The sequence below is a fragment of the Macaca mulatta genome, chromosome X (assembly GCF_049350105.2).
Source record: "Macaca mulatta isolate MMU2019108-1 chromosome X, T2T-MMU8v2.0, whole genome shotgun sequence".
NCBI lineage: Eukaryota > Metazoa > Chordata > Mammalia > Primates > Cercopithecidae > Macaca > Macaca mulatta.
The window spans coordinates 40,503,217-40,525,716 of record NC_133426.1 but is presented as its reverse complement, the minus strand read 5'-3'; the positions used below and the strand labels follow the sequence as shown (position 1 = coordinate 40,525,716).

The window sequence follows — 22,500 nt, the reverse complement described above, 5'->3', positions numbered from 1 at the left end:
ATAACCAAGAATACTAGATAGTTATCGTCTAACCTTTGCTAGGTGCTTCAGGATGTCCTTATCTGGCTCAGACGTGCAGCCTTCTAGAATCCAAATGATGTGTTGCCCTAAACAGGCAAATACCCCCTTCTAGGTGGTCCAGTGGCGGGGGATTTTGAGTTTTGGGTCAGCTTGGCACACCGCCGGCAGCCAGCGGTCACGGTTCACTAATACCTCAATTTGCTACAGCTGGTGTGTGGGCTTAGGCACCAGTAACTCTAGAATTGTATAATGCAAAGAACACACACGATTCAAGTAATGTGCCCTGAGTATCTTGTACATCTGTACAATAAAAAAAAGTTAAAACAGAAGTGCCCTACATTAGGAGAGGAAGTCGAATTGGATGCTGACAGGGTCTCTGGGGGACGAAGAAGGCCTAAGGGTTTCAAATAGCGGCTGCTTCCCCAAGCACCAAAGTTCTTAGACGTCAGACGTCACCCAAGTTGGGTGGAGCCGACGTGCCCCGGAAGTCAAGACGCCCCGCCCCGGGATCGGTGGCGCCGCGCCGCGCAGGCGCAGGCGCAGGCGTCGCTGCCTCGGGCACCTCCCAGGCTCCGCGCCTGCGCACTGCCGTCCGCCGCGCCTGCGCACTGCTGTCCGCCACGCCCCGCAGTCTCCTGGGTACAAGCGGGGAGACATGGTGCTGTCGGAGCTAGCGGCGCGCCTCAACTGCGCTGAGTACAAGAACTGGGTGAAGGCGGGCCACTGCCTGCTGCTGCTGCGCAGCTGCCTGCAGGGTTTCGTCGGCCGTGAGGTGCTCTCCTTCCACCACGGCCTACTCGCCGCAGCCCCCGGCCTGGGGCCACGCGCCGTCTGCCGCGGCGGCTCACGGTGCAGCCCGCGCGCCCGTCAGGTGAGCACCTGGCTCGGGGCCTTGACCACCGTGTCCACCCCACCCCTCCTCATCCCCGTTCCTGTCCCAGACCCAGAGCGCAAGTGTCTTGTTCCTTCCGCGAGGCAGGGCCAATCGCGACGCCCCTCCCTCCTGGGCCCCTGCTCACCGCCGCCTCCTGTAGTTTCAGCCTCAGTGTCAGGTGTGCGCTGAATGGAAACAGGAGATTTTGAGACATCACGTCAACAGAAATGGAGACGTGCACTGGGGAAACTGCCGGCCGGGCCGCTGGCCCGTGGACGCCTGGGAGGTGGCCAAGGTAAGCGCCTGAGGCTGGGACGGAAGGAGGAGGCGGCGGGTCACCCAGCACTCGGGATGGCTGTCTGGTCCTGTGGTCGCCGGGGCCTCATAAACAGATGCGGAGAGAGAGATTGATCAAGGATCTAGGCGGTTCAAGGGTGGTGTGGGGGACCCAACCCAGCTTAGTGAAGTAGAAGCTTCACTGAGGGCATTTGTCTGCTTCCTGAGGGCATTTGAGTTTGTTACCCCTGCTTGGAAAGTTATAGGAAAGATTTCTACAAGAGATGTAGGGGCAAGATGTAGAGCGAGCATCATGAGCACAGGCAGAGAGGGAGGGAGACTCATGTGTGGCCTGTTTGAGGGTAGACTCACTGAACAGCTCATCAGCTCTTTTTGGCTATAGGAAGCTATAAGGATGACAGAGTAAGCCAAGGGAAGTTAGAGCTAAAATAGAAAGCACCTTAAGTGCCCAGGTAAAGGCACTTTGGGGAGCTGGGGATGGGGTAGGCAGCCGGATCTGTCTTCAGATCTTGGCAATGTCACTTACTAAGTAGACCGAGTGGGAAATTTTTTTGCCCAGTAAGGGACGGAGAGGGACAGCCAGAAGTGGCTTCCTAACACAAATTGACTTTAGCAGTCAGTCTACATGCCATGGTCATCAGCAGGCACAGAGTGGGCACTGGAAAGGAGCAGTGCCTGGGAAGCAGGTGATCTGAGTCCTGGCTCAGCTGCTGTGGTGTGACACTGCGCCAGCTTGTGCTCCCCAATCTCAAAAATGAAAGGAATTGGGGCTGGGCGCGGTGGCTCATGCCTGTAATCCCAGCACTTTGGGAGGCCAAGGTGGGAGGATGGCTTGAGCTCAGGAGTTCAAGACCACCCTGGATAACATGGCAAAACCCCATCTCTACAAAAAATACAAAAATTAGCTTGGTGTGGTAGTGCGTACCTGTAGTCCCAGCTACTCAAGAGGCTGAGGTAAGAGGATCGCTGGAGCCCGGGAAGTCTAGGCTGCAGGGAGCTGTGATCACACCACTGCATTCCAGCCTGGGTGACAAAGCAAGACCCTGTCTTAAAAAATTGAACTATATCAGGGGTCCCCAGACTTTTGGGTATCACGAGCCGGCAAACCCACCACACCTACACATTCTTCCCCATTTTTTTCCCACTGCAGCCATAGAGTTGCTGACTTCTACTTTTACCTAGAAAAGAGAAAAAAACGGAAAGAAAGAAAACTCTGCCCTTTGCAATGCCTGTCCCTCATCTGTTTGGTCTCCGTTGCTGCTTTCACACCGTTGGAATCCTCTTGTAGCCTATGCTACCTATACCCCTCTTTGCTCCTCTTGGTTGCTGTCATTTACAGACCTTCTAGTCCAACCCCATCCTCTCAGTTTCTGGGCTCCTGATTCTAGCATCCTCTGCTGTACTCCCACTCAGCCTCCCGCTTGCATGCCCACACCCTGGACCTTAGCACAGGAAGTCTCAGTGTCTAACATCCTGCTGGCCTTTGGCACACTTATTCACACACCCCTGCCCCCAACCCTGTGCCCCATACTACTTCCGCTTCTTTGAGGCTTCCACTGCTTCCTGAATACCCAGCACCCTCTGCCCTCCTGCCTGCCTTTGTCACCTCAGCTAGCCCAGATTCCATGGCCTATCAGTATAATCAGTCCCTTGCTGTTATCTCCGCTTTTTTTTTTTTCCTCCTTTCTCTGAACTTGCCTGGCCCAACTCCAGTCCTGATGACAACATTTTCTACTTCTGATTAGTGGGAAAGAATCTCACAAGGGAGCTGACTAGTTTCACTTTCATTCTTGATCATGAGCCCCAGTGGTCTGGCCACATCTCTCTCTAGGCTTCTGTTTCTGGAGACTACTACTTTTCCTCAGCAAATCCCCACTCCCGTTCCTCCGCCCTTGCTCATGCTTCACGGAATTGATGGAGGCCCCTGGACATATATAGTTGTCTCTCCTTATCCATGGGATATTGCTTCCAGGACCCCCAAGGATACCAAAATCCACAGATGCTCAAGTCCCTGATACAAAACGATGTATGTGGCATTTGCATGTTCCTATATACTTTAAATCATCTCTAGATTACTTATAATACCTGATACAATGTAAGTGTTATGTAAATAGTTATGCTATTTTTTTTTAAATTTCTATTACTTTTTACTATTGTATTATTTTATTTTTCTGAGAATTTTTCATCCACAGTTGGTTGATCCTATGAATGTGGAACCCATAGATATGGAGGGCTGACTATACTTCCTCTTCTTTTTGCCAACACCAACTAATCTCCATGTGCACCATCTATTTCCTTCTGCTACAGAGGAGGAAGGGTGTCTCTCCTCTTATTGCCTCATACCTCCACTCATGTATTGGATCTTATCCCTTTTCTCTTGCTCAAGGCCTTTGAGGCTTCAGTTGTCCACTCTCTCTCTTGCAGCTCATTCCCATCTCCATAGAAAAAGCTTTAATATAGCCATGGTTTATTTAAATTTTTTAAAAGAAAGAATTAAACAGTTACCACATGACCCAGCAGTTCCCTTCCTAGGTATATTCCCAAGAGAAATGAAAACATACATTCATACAAAAAAGTGTACACAGATGTTTATAGCAGCTCCATTCACTATAGCCAAAAGGTAGAAACAACCCAAATACCCATCAGCTGATGAATGGAATTTTTAAAATGCAGTATCTCTGTACAATGGAATATTGTTTTGCTGTAACAATGTAACAAAGGAATGAAGTACTGATACATGTTACAATGTGGATAAATCTTGAAAACAGTATGCTGAGTGAAAGAAACCAATCACATATTATATTTATATGACATGTCTATTTTATATAAATTCCATTTAGACTCCATTTATAAGAAATGTCCGCACGGTGGCTCACGCCTGTAATCCCAGCACTTTGGGAGGCCGAGATGGGCCTATCACCTGAGGTCAGGAGTTTGAGACCAGCCTGACCAACAAGGAGAAACTCTGTCTCTACTAAAAATACAAAAAATTAGCCGGGCATGTTGGCGCATGCCTGTAATCCCAGCTACTCAGCGACTGAGGCAGGAGAATCGCTTGAACCTGGGTGGTGGAGGTTGCCGTGAGCCAAGATTGTGCTATTGCACTCCAGCCTGGGCAATAAGAGCGAAACTCCGTCTCAGAAAAGAAAAGAAAAGAAATGTCCAGAATAGGCAAATCCACAGAAGCAGAAGTAGATTAGTGGTTGCTAGGGCTTTGGGGAATGAGGGATGATAGCTAATGGGTATGGGGTTTCTTTTCATGGCAATGAAAATGTTCTAAAGTTGACTGTAGTGATGGTTTCTTTAAATATGCTGGAAACCACTGAATTGTAATGTGTAGATGGGTGAATTATATCTCAAGAAAGCTGTTTTTTTAAAAAACACTTGAATAAATACTTGGAAAATAAGATTTCAAGAGGCCAGATGTGGTGGCTCATTCCTGTTATCACAGCACTTTGGGAGGCAGAGGTGAGAAGATTGCTTGAGCTCAGGAGTTCGAGACCAGCCTGGGCAACATGGCAAAACCCTGTAACTGTCTCCACAAAAAAATACAAAAATTAGCCGGGCGTGGCTGGGCGCGGTGGTTCACACCTGTAATCCCAGCACTTTGGGAGGCCGAGGCAAGTGGATCACTTGAGTTCAGGAGTTCAAGACCAGCCTGGCCAGCATGGTGAAACCCCTAAATATACAAAAAAATACCTAAAGAAATTAGCCAGCTGTGGTGGTGTGTGCTACCAAAAAATACAAAAAAAATTAGCCAGCTGTGGTGGTGTGTGCTTGTAATCCCAGCTACTTGGGGGGCTGGAATGGGTGGATTGCTTGAGCCCAGAAGGTCAAGGTTGCAGTGAACTGTGGTGGCACCACTGTACTCCAGCCTGGGTGACAGAGTAAGACCCTGTCTCAGAAAAAAAAAGACAAAAAGAAAAATGTCCCTTGATCATTCTCTCCTGCTGTCTCCCCATTTCTCTATCTGCCTCCTATACACATATCCAGCAAAGCTTCTCAAAAAAGAGGTTTCATGCCTGTTCTCTTCTTCTCTGCCCTCACTTCCTCTTCAACCCACTCTGCCTCGGCTTCTGCCCCCGTCACTCTACTGCATCTATGACCTCATCTCTCTTACCTCCCAGAGCCATTTGGCACTACTGGCTGCTCTTGAAACCCTCTTGGCTTTCCTTCCATCTCCCTGGCTCTTCCTGCTCAGCCTCCTTCTGAATGTCTTTTGGCCTTCCCCGGGACTCGGGGCCGGGCATCTTCTGTTCCTTTCTTCTCTGGTGACATTGCCCAGGCCTGTGGTGTTAAATGCTAACTGGCTCCCAAATTGGTGGCTCTAGCCCTGCCCTCTCTTCTGAGTTCTAGACGCACACATCCAACTGCTTACTTACCCCCTCCACTCCATCGCCTATGGAGCACATTTTATTTAGTTTGAAAGTAGAACAGTTTGTCTTTGCCCCCTACCCTATGCCCATTCCCCATTACCAACTTTCTAGAATCACTCGTTTCATCTCTTTCCCTCTCAGTACCCCCTCTCTCCTTGTTTGTACCTGCAAAATACTTTTGGAATCCTCTTTTCCATCTCCACGTCACAACTCTCACCCTCCTACCAGGCCTCTACCAGGCCTCCTACCAGGCCTCTGCTGCTCTGAGCATCTGTGGTCGGTCCTTCACACAGCAGCATGTACAGTCTTCAAATGGGAATCAGATCATCCTAAAACCCTTGGATGGCTTCCTGATGGCCTTAGAATAAACCCCACACCTTTCCAGAGCCGATAAGGCCTGGCACGATTGGGCCTCTGTTTATTTTCCAGCCCCATCTCCTACTCAGCAAAGAGACAGTGGAGGATAGAGGCAATAACATGTTTCTCACTGCTGTGCGTTTGGCGTGTGGAACACGGTGGTATGCAGTACAATTTTAAGACACTGCTTTCACTGCAAGGATGCCGCAGAGCCTCCCTGTTGGCTTCCAGTTCTGAAGAAAGGGAATAATTACTAAAATAAAATTTTAACAAGGCCAGGCACAGTGGCTCACGCTTGTAATCCCAGCACTTTGGGAGGCCGAAGCAGGTGGATCACTTGACTCCAGGAGTTTAAGACCAGCCTGGGCAACATGGCGAAACCCCATGTCTACAAAAAATACAAAAAATTAGCCAAGCATGGTGGTGCATGCCTGTAATCCTCCCAGGTACTTGGGAGGTTGAGTTGGGAGGATCGCTTGAGCTTGGGAGTTTGAGGCTGCAGTGGGCTGTGATTGTGCCAGTGTACTCCAGTCTGGGCAACAGAGCAAGACCCTGTCTCTAAAAAACAAAACAAAAACTTTAACGTGGAAGAGATTGGCTTATATTGGTGAGAAAAATGCCAGACAGGACCTACCTTATAATGGAAAAGAAAAACTACTACACCTGATTTGGAGGTGACTAAGACCCCACTAACTTTGCATTTTCTTCCCAGCAACAGCTGAATTCAGCAGTTTCTTTTTTTTCTTTTTGAGACAGGGTCTTGCGCTGTCGCCCAGGCTTGAGTGCAGTTGCATAGTCTCAATTCACTGCAAACTCCACCTCCTGGGCTCAAGTGATCTTCCCATTTCAGCCTCCGAAGTAGCTGGTACTACAGGTGTATGCCACTATGCCTGACTAATTTTTTTTTTTGTATTTTTCAGAGCTTCTTTTCCTCAGTTTCATGGCATTAGTTTGCCTGTGGTAAGTTAGTTAGCTTCTTCGTTAACCTTTGTAGCATTCATAATAGACTTTTTTTTTTTTTTTTTTTTTGAGACAGAGTCTCACTCTGTTGCCCAGGCTGGAGAGTAGTGGAGCAATCTTGGCTCACTGCAACCTCTGCCTCCTGAGTTCAAGCGATTCTCCTGCCTTAGCTTCCCAAGTAGCTGGGATTACAGGCACGTGCCGCCACACCCGGCTGGTTTTTGTATTTTTAGTAGAGATGGGGTTTCACCGTGTTGGCCAGGCTGGTCTTGAACTCCTGACCTCAGGTGATCCACCCGCCTTGGCCTCCCAAAGTGCTGGGATTACAGATGTGCGCCCGGCCCATAATAGATTTCTTTCAGAGGGTCAGCATGTCTGTGGCTATTAAGGCACAGAAAGATAGTGATGGTACTGGCTACTGTACCTGTTGATAGGGGCCAGCCAGGGTTTACAAAATTCTGAATTATGTGGGACTCAGGTGTATGATTTCACCACCATCAGGAACGTAGCGCTGACTCTCCTTGGCATACATGAGCACTTACCCCAGCCTTTTCAGAATGCTTTCATGAGCAGCCCTGTAGGAGGCATTGTAGTTGCTTGCCTATTGAGATGTGTTTTCAATGGAACAGGTCTCTTAAATAAAATAGGTCTTTTTTGTTGTTTTTTGTTTTTGTTTCTGTTTTGAAACAGGGTCTTGCTCTCTTGTCCAGGCTGGAGTGCAGTGGTGTAATCAGAGCTTATTGCAACCTTGAACTCCTGGGCTCAAGCAATCCTCTTGCCTCAGCCTCTTGAGTACCTGGGACTATAGCACACACCACCATGCATGGCTAATTTTTTTTTTTTTTTTTAATAGAGATGGGAGTCTTGCTTTGTTGCCCAGGCTGGCCTCAAACTCCTGGGCTCAAGCGATCTTCCTGCTTTTGCCTCCCAAAGTGCTGGGATTACAGGAATGAGCCACTGTACCCAGCCTATTTAGAGTTTATTGTGAGTAACTTTTTGTTACTTCCTTGGCAGGAGAGTACCCTTGTGATTCTTAGCCTAGTAAAGTTGTTGCATCCCGATATAAGTTGAGAAATATTTCAGGAAAGAAATACGCCCAAGCTTTCCTGTAACACCATTTTGGGAGTCTGTGCCATAAAATCCTACTAAAGGCAAGATCCTGCTAGCTTGAGGCACTTCTGGTATATCTAGTATCTCCCATCCCCGGATTCTATCTGTAACTCCTATGTGGGTCCTACTCGCCTTGCACCATCTACATAATAATTGCCTGCATTGATGTCCTGGTTACTGGCATGTACCGAGCACTGTGCTAGTGCTATACCTGCATTCTCTTATTTCATTCTCACAATATCCTTTGAAGTAGATAAGGACAGTTATCCCCCATTTACTGATAAGGAATCTGAGGGTGACTTGACCAAGGTCACAGTTGGCAAATGACAGAGCTGGCGTTTGAACCCAGTTTTCACTCCAAAGCCCAGACTCTTAATGTATTACTTCCATACCGAACTTCCTCAAGTCGTTTAGAATCTGTCCACTTTTATTTTATTTTTAAATCTTTTTATTTAACAACTCAACCACTGAAATTTCAGTAAGGAAAAGAAAAAAGGTGCCTTCTACTCATGCTTTCTGTTTATATGCCATTAAGACAGGATGGAAAGCCGGTTATATCATATGTATCTAATAGCAGGGATAGTACAACCCTTCAGTTATTGCCCTTGACCAAGGTTTAGCTGTGACACTGTTTCCCTACTTGCATTTTGGGCCCATGAGGCTCTAAGTTGAAACCTCAGTGCGTAAGAGAATTTCAGTCATCATTTGGAAAACAGACAAGTAACCATCGCCTTTCCATCTCCTAGAGTTGGAAGAGGCTCAGGTCCCCCTCCTCCCTCCCTTGCTATAGGCCTTCATGCCCCGAGGACTAGCAGACAAACGAGGACCTGAGGAATGTGATGCGGTTGCTCTTTTAAGTCTCATCAACTCCTGCGATCACTTCGTGGTTGATCGAAAGAAAGTCACAGAGGTAAGAGCTTTCAGATTCAAAAGCATACCCTGAGTCTGTTGGGTCTATGCTGTGAGAGCCAGTCATGAGATACACCTGTGATGCTAAGCCAGCCATGCGGGTATAGCACGTAGTAGTTCCCCGAAACAGTGGTGTACAAAGAAAGTTAGACTTGGGTTCAAAGTTGGCATCACTAAGCAAGCTAGTGTGACTCATATCATGTCTTCTGTGATGTCCAAGAACCCCAGTGCAAACGCAGTCAAGAGTAGTTCTCCTGAATTAGTTTCCTAACAACTCATTGTACCGTTTGCCGCTGAAGTAGATGAACCTAAAAGTCTCTTCCCTGTTCTGCCATAAACAGAACCAAAATAATTTTCCTTATTAAAAAAAATACAGAACATTGCATCATTCTGCCTGTTGTATGCCAGCGTTGGAATCCTACCCTTCTGAATCTCATTGGCTAAGCAGCTGCAAGACCAAATGATATGGAACTGAAGAAAACTTGAATACTGATGGTAACAGTGTCAGAATAGATCACTGTGCTTGTTAGATTTCCTCTGGGAAATTTAAATTTTTCTCTAGTTCACCAGAGAACAATTCATACATTTATTACCCTGAAGGTCATTGGAAAGAGTATATAGCTATACCTGGATTATTTATAATAGGTAGAGAAAATGCATGTATCTTTTGTCTGCATACCAGCAACTACCAGGATTGAGACTCCTTTATGATATCAGCAGAAACAAAGAACTATCATAGTAGTTGAACCCTTTGATATCTTTTAACCAAACTGTGGAAGACTATATGAATTATATATTAATACATGATTAGACAAGACCATTTTTCTAAAGATAGTGGCCAAAGTTTATTTTCTTTTCATCATGGTTTCCACATCAGGAAACTCCCTAGACCCAGCTTCCTGGTGCTCCAACAGTATTTAAAAGACTTTTGTGTTGGCTGCTTCATCCTGTGGGTATACCCAGAGCCAATGAGCTTGTTCTTTGGCAGGTTGTTTTAAGTTAAGGGATTTTGGGGGAATGTGGAATATCCAGCTGGCCACAAGACTTCAAGGGCTAAGGATAGTTGTAGGCTTATTTGTATTTCTTACACTCACTAATGTTTATTTGTGTGACTGGGGATTGAACAATCCCTCAAGCCTCAGCGGCACCAACAGGTACCTACAGGTTATGTTAGGAATTTCGGGATTGCTTGGAAATCAGCTCCAGAGACTCAAGCAGGGAGAAAAGGCTGAACTGTTACCCAGGAGCCATCTTTTTATTCCTAGAATCCTGTGGCCATAATCTGACTTATTGTCATGTCTTATGTGCCCTGCATGATTTTTTAAAATTTCAAATTAGTTGTCATAAAAATCTAAATTTCCAGTTTCTCATGAAAAATCAGAAGATCTGGGAACATAGGCTCATACAACTCCCATGGCAACAAGCCGCATGTTAAGTAGAGGCTGCCCCTTCAGATAGGGCCTCTGCTGTCCAGTTAGCTCTGAACCAGTCTTTTAGTAGGGAGATGACTCCTTACCATTACACATGGCCAGCTTCCCTCAGGCTACCTGCCTGACCCTTGAAGACAGAAGGAGAACTTCACTTCTTGGTGTCTGCCCTCTAGACAGGATGGAACTAAATATGGATCTGACTTACGGGGCTGGAGGTCTGAAGTGTCCTCCACTCTGATACAGGTACATGCCAGCTTATGCCCATGATCCCAAGAAAGTTCCAGGCCTTCTCTTCTGACGACTGCTTTTGTTAATTTGTAATTAACAAAGCCTTTCTATGATTTTTCTTTGGGGTCAAAGATCTCAGTTTACCCCATTGTTTGATTTTGAAGCCTTTTATCTTTTTGTCTTTCTGCAGGTAATTAAATGTCGTAATGAGATCATGCACTCTTCAGAGATGAAAGTATCTTCTACGTGGCTTCGAGATTTTCAGATGAAGATCCAAAATTTTCTGAATGAATTCAGGAACATCCCAGAGATTGTGGCAGTATACTCCAGAATAGAACAGGTAAAAATCATGTTTAATAGTTCTGGCATACAGAATGAAGGGACAGAAAACAACAACAGCCACACATTTAGAATTTGAAGTTTATTAGATTTAACCTAAATGTTAGAATGTAAGCAGGGGAAAGAATGCTGATATGAAATCTGCAATTATACTGGGCTGAGAAACTTTTCTGTGATCACGGTGCACTATTAATATGGATCCAGTTCATTATGTTTAATTACAAATTATTTGAGTAATTCAGTGGAATGCGTTTTTCATGAAATCAGTTCATATATTTGTGTGGCAATCCCTCAGCTGTTGACATCTGACTGGGCTGTTCACATCCCTGAGGAAGATCAGCGAGATGGGTGTGAATGTGAAACGGGAACTTACCTGAGTGAGAGCCAAGTCAATGAAATAGAAATGCAGTTACTAAAGGAGAAACTTCAAGAGATATATCTTCAAGCAGAAGAACAAGAGGTGTTGCCTGAAGAGGTAAAAGAAAAGTGTTATAGGCTCCGTGTGAGTAAACAACACAAAGAAAGATTCTGGGGAGGAAGAGTAGCTCATTTTAACAAATAATTAATGGTGGTTTTGATTTATAAGTCAAATAATTTCCAGAAGTGTGAATATGCTTTTGGCACAAATTAATATTACCTCTTAACAAATATTTTCACTTTCACATCAGCAAACATTTGAGTGCCTAATCTGTGCCACAAAGTGGAAAAATCTGGTAAGGGCTACAATAGAATTCTGAAAAAAATGCTCCAGACGTTCTCTGCTGGTCAGGGGGATTGCCAAAAAAAAAGATTTTGCTAAGAAGATGCTGTTGAGCTGTGACTCACAGAATCAAATAAGAGTCTGACAAATTGGCAAGAGAAAAAGATGATTCTTGACAGAGAGCACAGTACTTGCAAAAGCAGGGAAGGATAGTCTAAGCCTGGGCAAGGACAGGTGAGCACAGGAGCCATGGCCAGGTTTGAGGATGGTAAAGTGGGCTGGAGCCACATGCCAAAAGGTTTTCTAGGCCATGCCACAGGGTTTTGGCTTCATTCCCAAAAAGCAGTCAAGAAAGGGTAATAGGATCAGATACAGCTTTTAGAAAGTTAACTCTTGTGGTAGCTGGAGGTTGGATGAGTGGCTAGCAACTACCCAGAAGGCTCTTGCAGTCGTGTGAAGGTGAGAGAGAACAGAAACTAGGGGCTGTGGAGGAACTGGATTCTGGAGGCAGTGCCTGGGCAGAACTGATGGATCTTGGTGGCCAGGGAGATTACTTGGAGCATGGCATGGGGCTGGAAAAGGGTGGAGAAGGTAGGGAGGGGAGTGTTTAAAGAATCATCAATGTTTCTAGTTTAGGACCTGCAGGCTAATGATGGTCTAAACTCCCAGGTACAGGAGGAACAAATCTCCTTTGTCACATGCAAGGTATAAAATAAATTAACAGTAGTTGAATTGTATTCCAGCAAGGTTCAGAAATATTCCAGCACTGGCTGGATTAGACTTCTAGATCACCAGGAGATCTTGGAAAAATCATTTCACCTCTCCATTCCTCCTTGTCCAAGGAAAGTAGTTTTGCTGGTTACCTCATTAAACATAGGGAGGGTTTATTAAATGCAAATTCACAGAACCATGCTCCTTGCAGGTAACTGTGCCTGTATTAACCATTCCAGCTTTGATCCAGGTGCTTCATTCAGCATGGTGAGCCCCTTTAGCACAAGGACTTGGTACCCCTGGTTTTTTGGGTGTGCCTACCATGGTACACCATAGGTATTTAAAATGATGTATTAGAATGTTTAATCTTCTCTTTCCTAAATCCGTGTGTTTCGGTTCCTGTCTTTATTTTATAATGCCATTAGAGCCCCAGTTTTCTTTCTGCTGCTGTTTTCAGAAGCTAGAGCCAGGAGTTTGTGTCAGTTGAGAGCTGGAAGGGAACCTGGCAGTCATCTTATATCCCCTGCTTTGCATGTGAGGCAAGGGCCCCAAAGAGCTTGCACTGGGGCTGAGGGCTGGCCCGCAGGTCTCCCCCTTCTGATCCTGTGGCTTCCTGCCTGCTGTGCTGCAGATCTTATATACTGAGGAGCTGGCAGCTGTAAGTTTTGAACCCCCATTATCTCTGTTTTACAGAAAGGAAATAGGGATTAATTGGCTTGTTCTCTGGGTGGAGTCTCTAGGTGGAGTTAATAAATTCTCATTTTTCATGCTTTCTCTTCAGCAGACCTTGGCATTTCTCATAATATTTCAATTGATCAAAATGTGAGGATTGATTGGCATGTTATCTCAAAAAAGTTGGAAGTCAGGTTTCTGTGTATATGAAATTTGACGACTTCTGAAAGTTCAGTACCCTATATGATTATCCATGTTCTTTCGGGTTAGTTGCCAAAGTCAGAGGATTTGTTAAGACCAGATTTCAATGAATCTAAAATGCTGTCAATTGTAAAATATCATTATTTCAGTTACTTCTAAGAAAGAAAAAACAATGCTGCCAGTTTATTATAAGACACTATCAATGGTAAGATGCATTCTCATTTGAGATGTTAGAATAGGAAAAAATGTGCATCCTGGGATCAGGAAATACAGTGATTATATTATGACCCCAGGGCTTTTGTTATAAATGTTATCAAGAACTATTTCTTGTTTTTGTTAAAACAGTAGGGGTAAAGGCGAGGTGCGATGGCTCTGACCTATAATCCCAGCACTTTTGGAGGCCAAGGTGAAAGGATCACTTGAGCCCAGGAGTTTGGGACCAGCCTGGGCAACATAGGGAGACCCCATCTCTTGAAACAAACTAAGAAACAAACCAAAAGAAGTAGGGGTAGGGTTAGAAAGCTAAGTTGAGAAAAATGATTGATGGTAGTAATTCAGTGTGACACCTCCTGCAAACACATCATGGAGTGCCACAGAGAGCTCACCATCTCCACAGTTTTCTATTAGTTTGGTGAACCTTAAAGGTATAGAACAGTAGAAAAAGTGGGCTCACGTTAAAATACACTGTGCATGTATTGCTGTGATTGTGAGATTTTACTCTGCTGCGGAGCCAAATGGCAGTAGCAGCTGCTCAGCCCCTTGTAACATGGAGTTTGTGTCGGCCATGGGCTCATCTGCCCCAGAATTCGGCTGCCACCTAAGTGCCCTTCACATAGTCCTGCCAGCCCTCATTGCTCTGTTAGGATCTGGGAGTTAAAAAAAAAAAAATCCAACTAAAGTACATTGAGCACAGTTAGTGGCTAAAAAACATGAAAATAATTTTCACAGACTTTAAAATCAAGACTGATTTCTTAAACCCTGGTGAGGGAGCCACCTTCACAGAGACCTACAGGGAAGCTTAGGGATAAGGGACGATGACAGCGTGTACTCAAGGTCACTGGGGAAAGGATAGAAAATGGCACTTCATTCGTTATATTCAAGAAATTTTTATTGAGCACCTACTGTGTGCCAGGCACAGTTCTAGAAGCTTGGTATGCATCAGTGAGTGAAACAGACAAAGATCTCCAGAGTGGGAGACAGATACTAAACAGTAAACATAATAAGGTCATGATGTGGGGCAGTAGAAGGAGAAATCCAGTGTAGAGCAGAGGGAGGGTGATCAGGATTGGCAGAGTGGGGACGAATGTCAGGTTGCAGTAGAGTAATTAGGGTGGCCTCTTTGAGAAGGTGAGACTTAGCAGTACCTTGAAGGAGGTGAGGATTAACCATGCGTGTATCTGGGGGAAGAGGATTTGAAAGAATAGTGGGTGAAGAGGTCAGAGAAGTGAAGGGAGCAGAAGCAGGTCCTACTGGGCCTTGTGAGCCATTGGGATGACAAAAGGAGCCCCTGGCTGCAGTGGTGAGGGTACCCTGGGGTACTGGAGGGGAGGGGCCAAGATAGAAGCAGGGCGACTGGTAGGAGGCTACTGCAGTGGACCAGGTAAAGGATGGTGGTAGCCAGGCTGAGGGTAGAAGTGTAGAGGTGATGTGAAGGTGTGCCAGTGTAGCATGTGAGAGAAAGAAAGAGATCAAAGCAAGGCCAAGAGTTTTGGCTTAGGTGACTGGAAGAGTGAAGTTGCCGAGCGTCTTTTGCCTCCAACAGTAGACCAGCACGTAGTAGACTGTGAGTAAATTGGACATTTATTAAATGAATGTAGTTAGGGAGGAGGGAATGGACCAAAGCTGCTAAGTGCTTTTAGTAGTTTATTTCTGATCCTCACCAGAATCCTAGGTGGTGTTGGTATCATCATCCTTAATTTGTGTACCTAGAAGTAAGCTCAGAGAGGTCAAATGTCTTGGCCAAAGTCACACAGCTAATTAAGTGACAAAGCTGGGCTTCAGTGTCCAAGTCTGAATATTCTACATTCCAAATTTTTCTAGTACTTTCAGTTTTTCCATCTCTACTTTCTCCTCCCCCTTTACATATAAACATACAAAGCCTTCTCTGTTCTTAATACTTTTTTTTAAGCCTCCTTTTGATTCATCCTGCCAACCCCAAGCTAAAATAATCACCCCATCCAGAACACCTCTTAAGCACATTTCAAGAGTAAATGCATTTGTTGCATTTCACAAAGGAGAAAACAAGTCCAAGAAATGTCAGCTATGGGACGCTCATGTTGAAGATAATGGAAAAGAAAGGCAATTTGGGATGGAAAAGTGAACTGAAACCTTGAACAAAAGAAAAGAAACTAAGTAGAACAGAGCACATCAGTCCTGAGAGTCTGCAGGGGGGGTCAGGAGGTGGCAGCAGAAGGACCACCGTTCCCAGGTTATCATGTGAGAAAGTCTCCGCACAAGTGGAGGGGCACCCCACTGAGGGCAAAAGTCTATCTGGGAGTATGCGTGTGGTGCCCAGGCCCTGCTGGTGCCATCACGGACATCTGATCAGAGCCTCAGGAGGACCCTGGGGTGTGTCTAGGGCACCGGGCACGGTCACTGAGAGCTAACGATGCAGTGCCCACAGTTCCTAACGCATGCTGTGAACCATGTCATCCGTGTGATCTTCATTTCACATGTCTATGGCTTTCAGATTTATTATTTAAAGCCCAAGCATCTTGCAGGAGCTCTAGGCTAGTTTCCAGCTGTGTATTAACCAGCTCCTGAAGGGCACATTCCCGGTCTACTTACTGACCAATCTGAAACCCTCTGATCATCTGCAGCTCCTCCCTGTCCCTCCCCACTCCCTGTGCGTCCTGGCCACAGCCTTAGCCAGTCATTCACCTCCCTCCCATCCCCAGCGTCCATCATCTGGCATCTGGCTCTTTCATTTGCTTACTTCACAATAACGTGAGTATTTGCTGGGGTTCCACACCAGACCTACTGCATGGGAATCAGTGACATACACTCTGCAGTTTAAGAACTACTGCTCTCTTAGGGCAGAGTGCTCCGTTACTTTTCTTCATTAGATTTATATAATCCTGACTTGACTTGCAGTTGAGGGTTCCCCATTTAAAAGCATTCATCGCTGGGCATCGTGGCTCATGCCTGTAATCCCAGCACTTTGGGAGGCCGAAGTGGGCAAATCACCTGAGGTCAGGAGTTTGAGACCAGCCTGGCCAACATGGCGAAACACCGTCTCTACTAAAAACAAAAATTAGCCGGGTGTGGTAGCAGGCTCCTGTAATCCCAGTTAGGAGGCTGAGGCAAGAGAATCACTTGATCCCAGGAGGCGGAGGTTGCAGGGAGCAAGATCGCACCATTGCACTCCAGCCTGGGCGACAGAGTGAGATACTGTCTCAAAAAAAAATACACACACACACACACACACACACACATATACATACACACACACGTATATATGTATATATCCATATGTATAATAATTCAGGTACAGAATTCAAAAGAAAAGGTCATTTTATTTATTTATACACATACACGTGTGTGTATGTATAAAATGATGCCCTTTCATGTAAAGACAGAAAGTTTTAAAGCAAAAAAATGGAAGGAGACAAGCAAATACTCCCTTGTGTACCCCCAGAACCACTTATCCTGGGCCACTATTTTTTGAGTGGAGGATGCTTTGTTTTAAAGGGTTTGTTTTGTTTTTGTTTTTCAAACTTTAACCTGTCTGTGGACAGATACCTGTAGCCAAGATTTCTGTCTCTTGGGCATATGAGTAGGAGCCAGTCTGGGAGCTAGTGGGTTTTTCATTTGAATTACAAATCTGCTATAAAATCGTCTAAGCTGTACATTGCATGGTTTCCTCTTGCAGCTCTCAAATCGACTAGAAGTGGTGAAGGAATTTCTGAGAAACAATGAGGATCTTAGAAATGGCCTTACAGAAGATATGCAGAAGCTAGACAGCCTCCGTCTACATCAGAAACTGGATTCACAGGAACCTGGGAGACAGACACCTGACAGGAAGGCCTGAGGTGAGTTCAGGCAGATGATGGTGTTAAAGAAGGACAGAATCGCCCCATCTCTTTCATGTCTGTTCTCTCATGTGAGGCCATCATGAACACACAACAGTCTAATCTGAAGTTTGTCCTTATTGTTTCAAAGAGAGGACACTGAGGTTTGTGTTCGTTCTCTACTTAACGGTTCTTAAGTCTGTGAAGTAATTCAACATCAACTCCCTGTTTAGCCAAATATACCTGAAGTCATTGGTCTAGAATTAAATGAATCAGCTTTATAACATAATCAAAAAGCATTTCTGCCTTAAAATGACACCATTGATGCCTGGCTCTTACCATGGCATTAATAGCAATTGATTAGTTTCCATAAGGAGAACTTCTTAAAATGAGTAACTATCTTCAGCATTTTACTTTTTTCCCCTCAAATTAAAAAAAAATCAAAAAATCAAATCAAACATTCTCTTTCATTTTAGGTTGCCTGTCAACAAAAATCAGGCATGTTCTGTGAAAGTCAGCATGGCTTCCGTCTCAGACATCCTTTTCTGTGCAAAAGGAAAAAGTTACCAGACTATTGTACCCAGACAAAAAGGAATTTTTGTTGTTTTGTCCTGGACTTTCCTCTCTTTGGAACTATTTTAATATTTGTAAACTTGGGGTTGTATAATCTATTGCAATAAAAAAAATTAGATACTCTTTGCCAAAACTTGATACCAGGCCAGGCGTGATGGCTCACACCTGTAATCCCCAGCACTTTGGGAGGCCCAGGCGGGTGGATCACCTGAGGCAAGGAGTTCGAGACCAGCCTGGCCAACATAGTGAAACCCCATCTCTACTGAAAAAAAAAATACAAAAATTAGCCGGGCATGGTGACATGTGCCTATAATCCCAGCTACTCGGGAGGCTGAGGCAGGAGAATCGCTTGAACCTGGGAGGCAGAGGTTGCAGTGAGCTGAGACCATGCCACTGTACTCCAGCCTGGGCAATAGAGCGAGATTCTGTCTCCCAAAAAAACAAAAAACAGCAACAAAACTTACTACCATCCAGGGATTTTTTTGCTATTTAAAAGGTGAATTTCTTTTCTGGTCCTAAACTGTAACTGCTTAACTTAGTAAAGGCTGTGTGTGGCCAGGCCTGTGCCAGAGGCTTACCTGGAGTGCTCCACCCACTAGCAGGCAAGTCCTATTCCTATTCACCCAGGATGCCCAAGGCTGGGCTGGGATATAAATGCTGGGATAGGAAAGAAATATTTCCTTTTTAGAGGAAAGCAAGAAGAAACATTGCCTGAAAGGCGATTTTTCTAGTCGTTTCCAATTAGTACAGAAATGTTACTGCCTCTGGGTACAGTGGCTCACGCCTGTAATCCCAGCGTTGGTGGGCGGATCACTTGAGCCCAGGAGTTTAATACCAACCTGGGCAAGTTGGCGAGACCCCATCTCTACAAAAAAGTTAAAAATTACCTGGGCATGGTGGCACACACCTTTAGTCTCAGCTACTCAGGTGGCTGAGGTGGGAGGATCCCTTGAGCCCAGGTGGTCAAGGCTGTGGTGAGCTATGATCATGCCACTGCACTCCAGCCTGGGTAACAGAACAAGACCCTGTCTCAAAAAAACCCCAAAAAACTGTTACTACTAGGTTGGAGTAGCCTAAGGCAGTAGGGCAAGGAGGTGGGCCCAGGCTGGTCTGTGGGGAGCTGGAGAATGGTGACTCGAGTGACCAGTGGACTGACAGGACCCAGGCCAGCATCACAAGCAGGGATGTCAGGCAGGAGCAGGGGAGCTTCTCGCTTGGCAGCTGGTTTATGGTACACATTTGAAAAGTAAGCTCCTGGGGCCTGGCCTCACATGCTCAGTGAACATTTGAGTGAAGGGCCCCTCTTAGCTTGGGAGTATTCCCAGGCCTAAATGTTAGTTATGCTATTAACTAAGCCTGGTCCTTCATTACAAAATTTAAAAATGAAATTGTATCATTCTTGTGGAAATTCAAAGACAAACATTTTCTTTCAACAAATTCACACATTCGTTCATGCTTTTTCTATACCTTTTACCCCTAAAGTCATCCACTCCTGACTTCCTCCTGCTGGTTTCCCAAACTGCGCAATGACTGCCCCATCGTAGGCAGTGGTCTGCGGAGTCGGCCTCACTTTCACCTTTCCCCGCATCTACTTGTTTCCAAGGCCAGCGGTACTTAACTGGGTCAAGTTGCCTGTGGACCTTCAGGAACAGAATTGCCATGTTCCTCGCTGCCTGCAGGAAGGGCTCCATTCCAAGCCCAGTGAAGATGTGTGCCTATCCAGCCGCCTACCAAGGATGTCATCTGTAGAATGGGTGGAGGGCAGGGGTTTATTTGGTGTACATTTTTATGTTAAAATGCACTTAATATCACTCTGGAAAGCCCAGATGAGTGCAGATGTGCCTGTAACTTCCTCCTCTAATCTGTCCAGGTAGTATTTAATCTTTAGTCTTACATTTTCTTTCTCCCTTCATTTCATGGAATTCCTTGAGAAAACTTCAACAGTAAAGAAAGAAATTTCATTCATCTCACAACTCTTCCAAATAAGAAACTTAGCGAAATATTTCCGAGCTTCTAGATGTGCAATACAAAACTTGGGATCAAATGGAATCTTGATTCATTAACCAATTTAAGATCTGACTTCTAATTTTAGGAACTTTGGGTTATGAACGCTTCCATTTTATACCTGTGTCTAGTTAGTTTGCCCACAAGCTTTTATCAAGGGTCCACCATGTGCCAGCCCCTGAAGTAGATATAAATACAAGGATGTGTAAGGTATGGATGATGGTATACGAGCTGTCATCTTACTGGATTTGTCCGCTCTGATAAAGATACGGTTCCGAAAACTTTTTAAAGCCCCAGAGAGGACTTTAAGGCAATGTAGCATCATATATAGAGACATCAACCTGTTGATATCTTTCTATTTAACGGAACTGTGCACCTGGGCACAAGGGTGTGCACAACAGGATGTGTACAGCAGCACTGTTAAAGTGTAGCGCATTATACTACAGGATCTTATGCAACTGTTGGAAAGAATGAAGCGACGCCGCACTGTGGTCGTGCAGTGGTCTCAGACATACTAACTAGAAAAGCAAAAGGCTTAACAATGCATAGCAGTCGCGCGCGGTGCCTCACGCCTGTAATCCTAGCACTTTGGGAGGCTGAGTGGGGCAGATCACCTGAGGTCAAGAGTTTGAGACCAACCTGGCCAACATGGTGAAACCCTGTCTCTACTAAAAACACAAAAAAGCCGGGCATGGTGGCACGTGCCTGTAATCCCAGCTACTCCGCAGGCTGAGGCAGGAGAATCGCTTGAACTGGGGAGGTGGAGGTTGCAGTGAGCCGAGATCACACCACTGCACTCCAGCCTGGGTGACAGAGGGAGACTCCGTCTCTAAAAAACAACCAAAAAAACAAACACAAGAAAACAATGCATAGCAAGCTATAATGTTGTTTGTGTTTTAGAATAGTAGAGGTCTGGAAAGTTGTTTGCTTTTCCCCAGTTTTTTCCACTGTGTTACCTCTGTAGGAAATTGAGGTAGAGGGGAGAGTTAGAAGGAATATTTGGTTTTTCTGTTTTATATCCTCCTGGGTGAAATTTTTATAACAAACATGTACTGGTGTATTTTGAATGTTTTTAAAATTTTATATTTCAGAATAATAAAATATAAATTCAAACTGCAAGCTGGCTGTGTCGCATTTCCTGGGCTATGTTGTAGCCTCCATTCCTCCATTTTGTAGCTCCACCTCCAGGGTCACCTGCAAATTGTCAGGGCAGTGGGAAGAAGCCCAGCACATGGATCACTTTCTGCATAGGGCTGTCTGTTTCATTGTGAACCGCCTTGTCTTCTTCGTCCAGCAATATGATTTGTTGTCAGCCTCTCCCTGGGACACAATATGTGGTTCATAGTTTTGAAAGAATTAGAGGAAAAAAATGGTATTAGCATTATAGTTGCAAAGATAAAGCAGTTCTTTGGATTTATCCTGTTCTTCACCAGGGAGCTCAGAGTACCTAAGGAGGAAGACATTACATATTCAACTCAGAGTAAAACACCTGATTCTGGGAAATGACTAAAGTGCGTTGGTGACAAAAACTGGAAAACTAGCTCTGCCAATTCAAAAAATGTTACTGGCTTTATAAAGTTGTGGAGATCTGTAGACAGTTTAAATTGCCAAGGTTAGAAAGGATTACGTTTGAGAGTTTGGGAAGATTATGAAATGATTGTTACCCTAATGATTTAAAAGGTTCATTTTTATTAAAGTATGAATTACCTATTTGGCTTTAAACACTAATATCCTAGGCAACAAAGGGTTAGCTCACTTAGTTGGGTGGGCATATTGTGAATTAGATGCCCTAAGCGGAACATTGCATTATTGTGGAGGTGTTGCAATCTTTTGGACATTTCCTTGAATTGTTTTGACCTCTAAATTGTAAGTATAGAGTAATAGGAAATTAGCAGCAGAGATTACCTCCTTTTCCCTCACGAGGTTAATTAGAAACCTACCTGCTCTGAAATGTCTTCAACAGACAGTGGCCTTTCATTGAAATAGACTCAAATTACAAAATGCATATTGTAAGACAACCTAAAAATATATTAATTTCTACTTATGAAATTGTTAGTGAAGTGGATATAAAGTTACTCATTTCATAACTTTAAGAACTGGTTTTTAATACTGCATTGTAGTCTGAATTATCTAAAACATTAAGACCCACTGTTATCTTCCAGAGATTTCTGCTTCTCAAACCCATGCTCTATATGTGCATGTTAGCAATGACCACAAAACAGTAAACTGAGCATTTTGTGACCTCTCTTTGGGAAGGTAGGCAACAAATTTACATGCTTTACTTTCCTACTGACTACCAGAAAGGCATGAAAATTATTTTAGCACCACATGTGGTAGCCAGCATCCAGGATGGCCCCTAACAATGCCTGCTTCCCATCCTCGTATTGTCCTCCCACAGTGTACCAGAGTTGTTTTGTGTGAACACAGCAGAAGTGATGGTATGTAACTTCTAAGATGAAGCTGTAAAAGGCTAGAACTTCCATCTTGGGCTGTCTCTTGGAACACCACTCTGGGGGAAGCCATGTCACAAGCAGCCGTATGGCGAGGCCCAGATGACAAGGAACTGAAGCCTCCTGCAAACAACTATGAATGAGCTTGGAAGTGGATCTTCCAGCTCCAGTCAAATCTTCAGAGACTGCAGCCCCAGCTGACAGCTGAGAATCCCTGAGCCAGAAGTCCCCCACTAAATCACTCCCAGATTCCTGAACTTCAGAAATTAAGTCAGGTA

General features: G+C 44.9%; 1 protein-coding gene across 6 annotated transcripts; it reads left to right on the top strand.

Moving 5' to 3' along the window:
• The first annotated feature begins 640 nt into the window (after positions 1–640).
• Positions 641–20,891, top strand: CXHXorf38 (chromosome X CXorf38 homolog). 6 transcript variants are annotated; one of them, NM_001193763.1, is made up of 7 exons: positions 641–892; positions 1,056–1,190; positions 8,786–8,905; positions 10,753–10,902; positions 11,197–11,376; positions 17,057–17,216; positions 17,672–18,807. In NM_001193763.1, the coding sequence occupies exons 1-6, from the start codon at positions 677–679 to the stop codon at positions 17,213–17,215; spliced, it is 960 nt and encodes a 319-aa protein (NP_001180692.1). In that variant the 5' UTR covers positions 641–676; the 3' UTR covers position 17,216; positions 17,672–18,807. The 6 variants fall into 6 exon arrangements, with proteins under 6 accessions (NP_001180692.1, XP_014982666.1, XP_014982665.1 ...); XM_015127180.3 differs by lacking the exon at positions 17,672–18,807 and adding an exon at positions 19,372–20,891 and having other exon boundaries at positions 651–892; XM_015127179.3 differs by lacking the exon at positions 17,672–18,807 and adding an exon at positions 19,251–20,891 and having other exon boundaries at positions 651–892.
• The last annotated feature ends 1,609 nt before the right edge of the window (positions 20,892–22,500 follow it).

What these genes read in the sequence shown, in the direction of transcription:
- CXHXorf38 (XM_015127180.3), top strand. Translation starts at nt 677, where the DNA reads ATGGTGCTGTCGGAGCTAGCGGCGCGCCTCAACTGCGCTGAGTACAAG. An exon ending in GCAGCCCGCGCGCCCGTCAG is followed by an intron (nt 893 to 1,055) that starts GTGAGCACCTGG and finishes CGCCTCCTGTAG; the next exon opens with TTTCAGCCTCAGTGTCAGGT. An exon ending in ACGCCTGGGAGGTGGCCAAG is followed by an intron (nt 1,191 to 8,785) that starts GTAAGCGCCTGA and finishes CCCTTGCTATAG; the next exon opens with GCCTTCATGCCCCGAGGACT.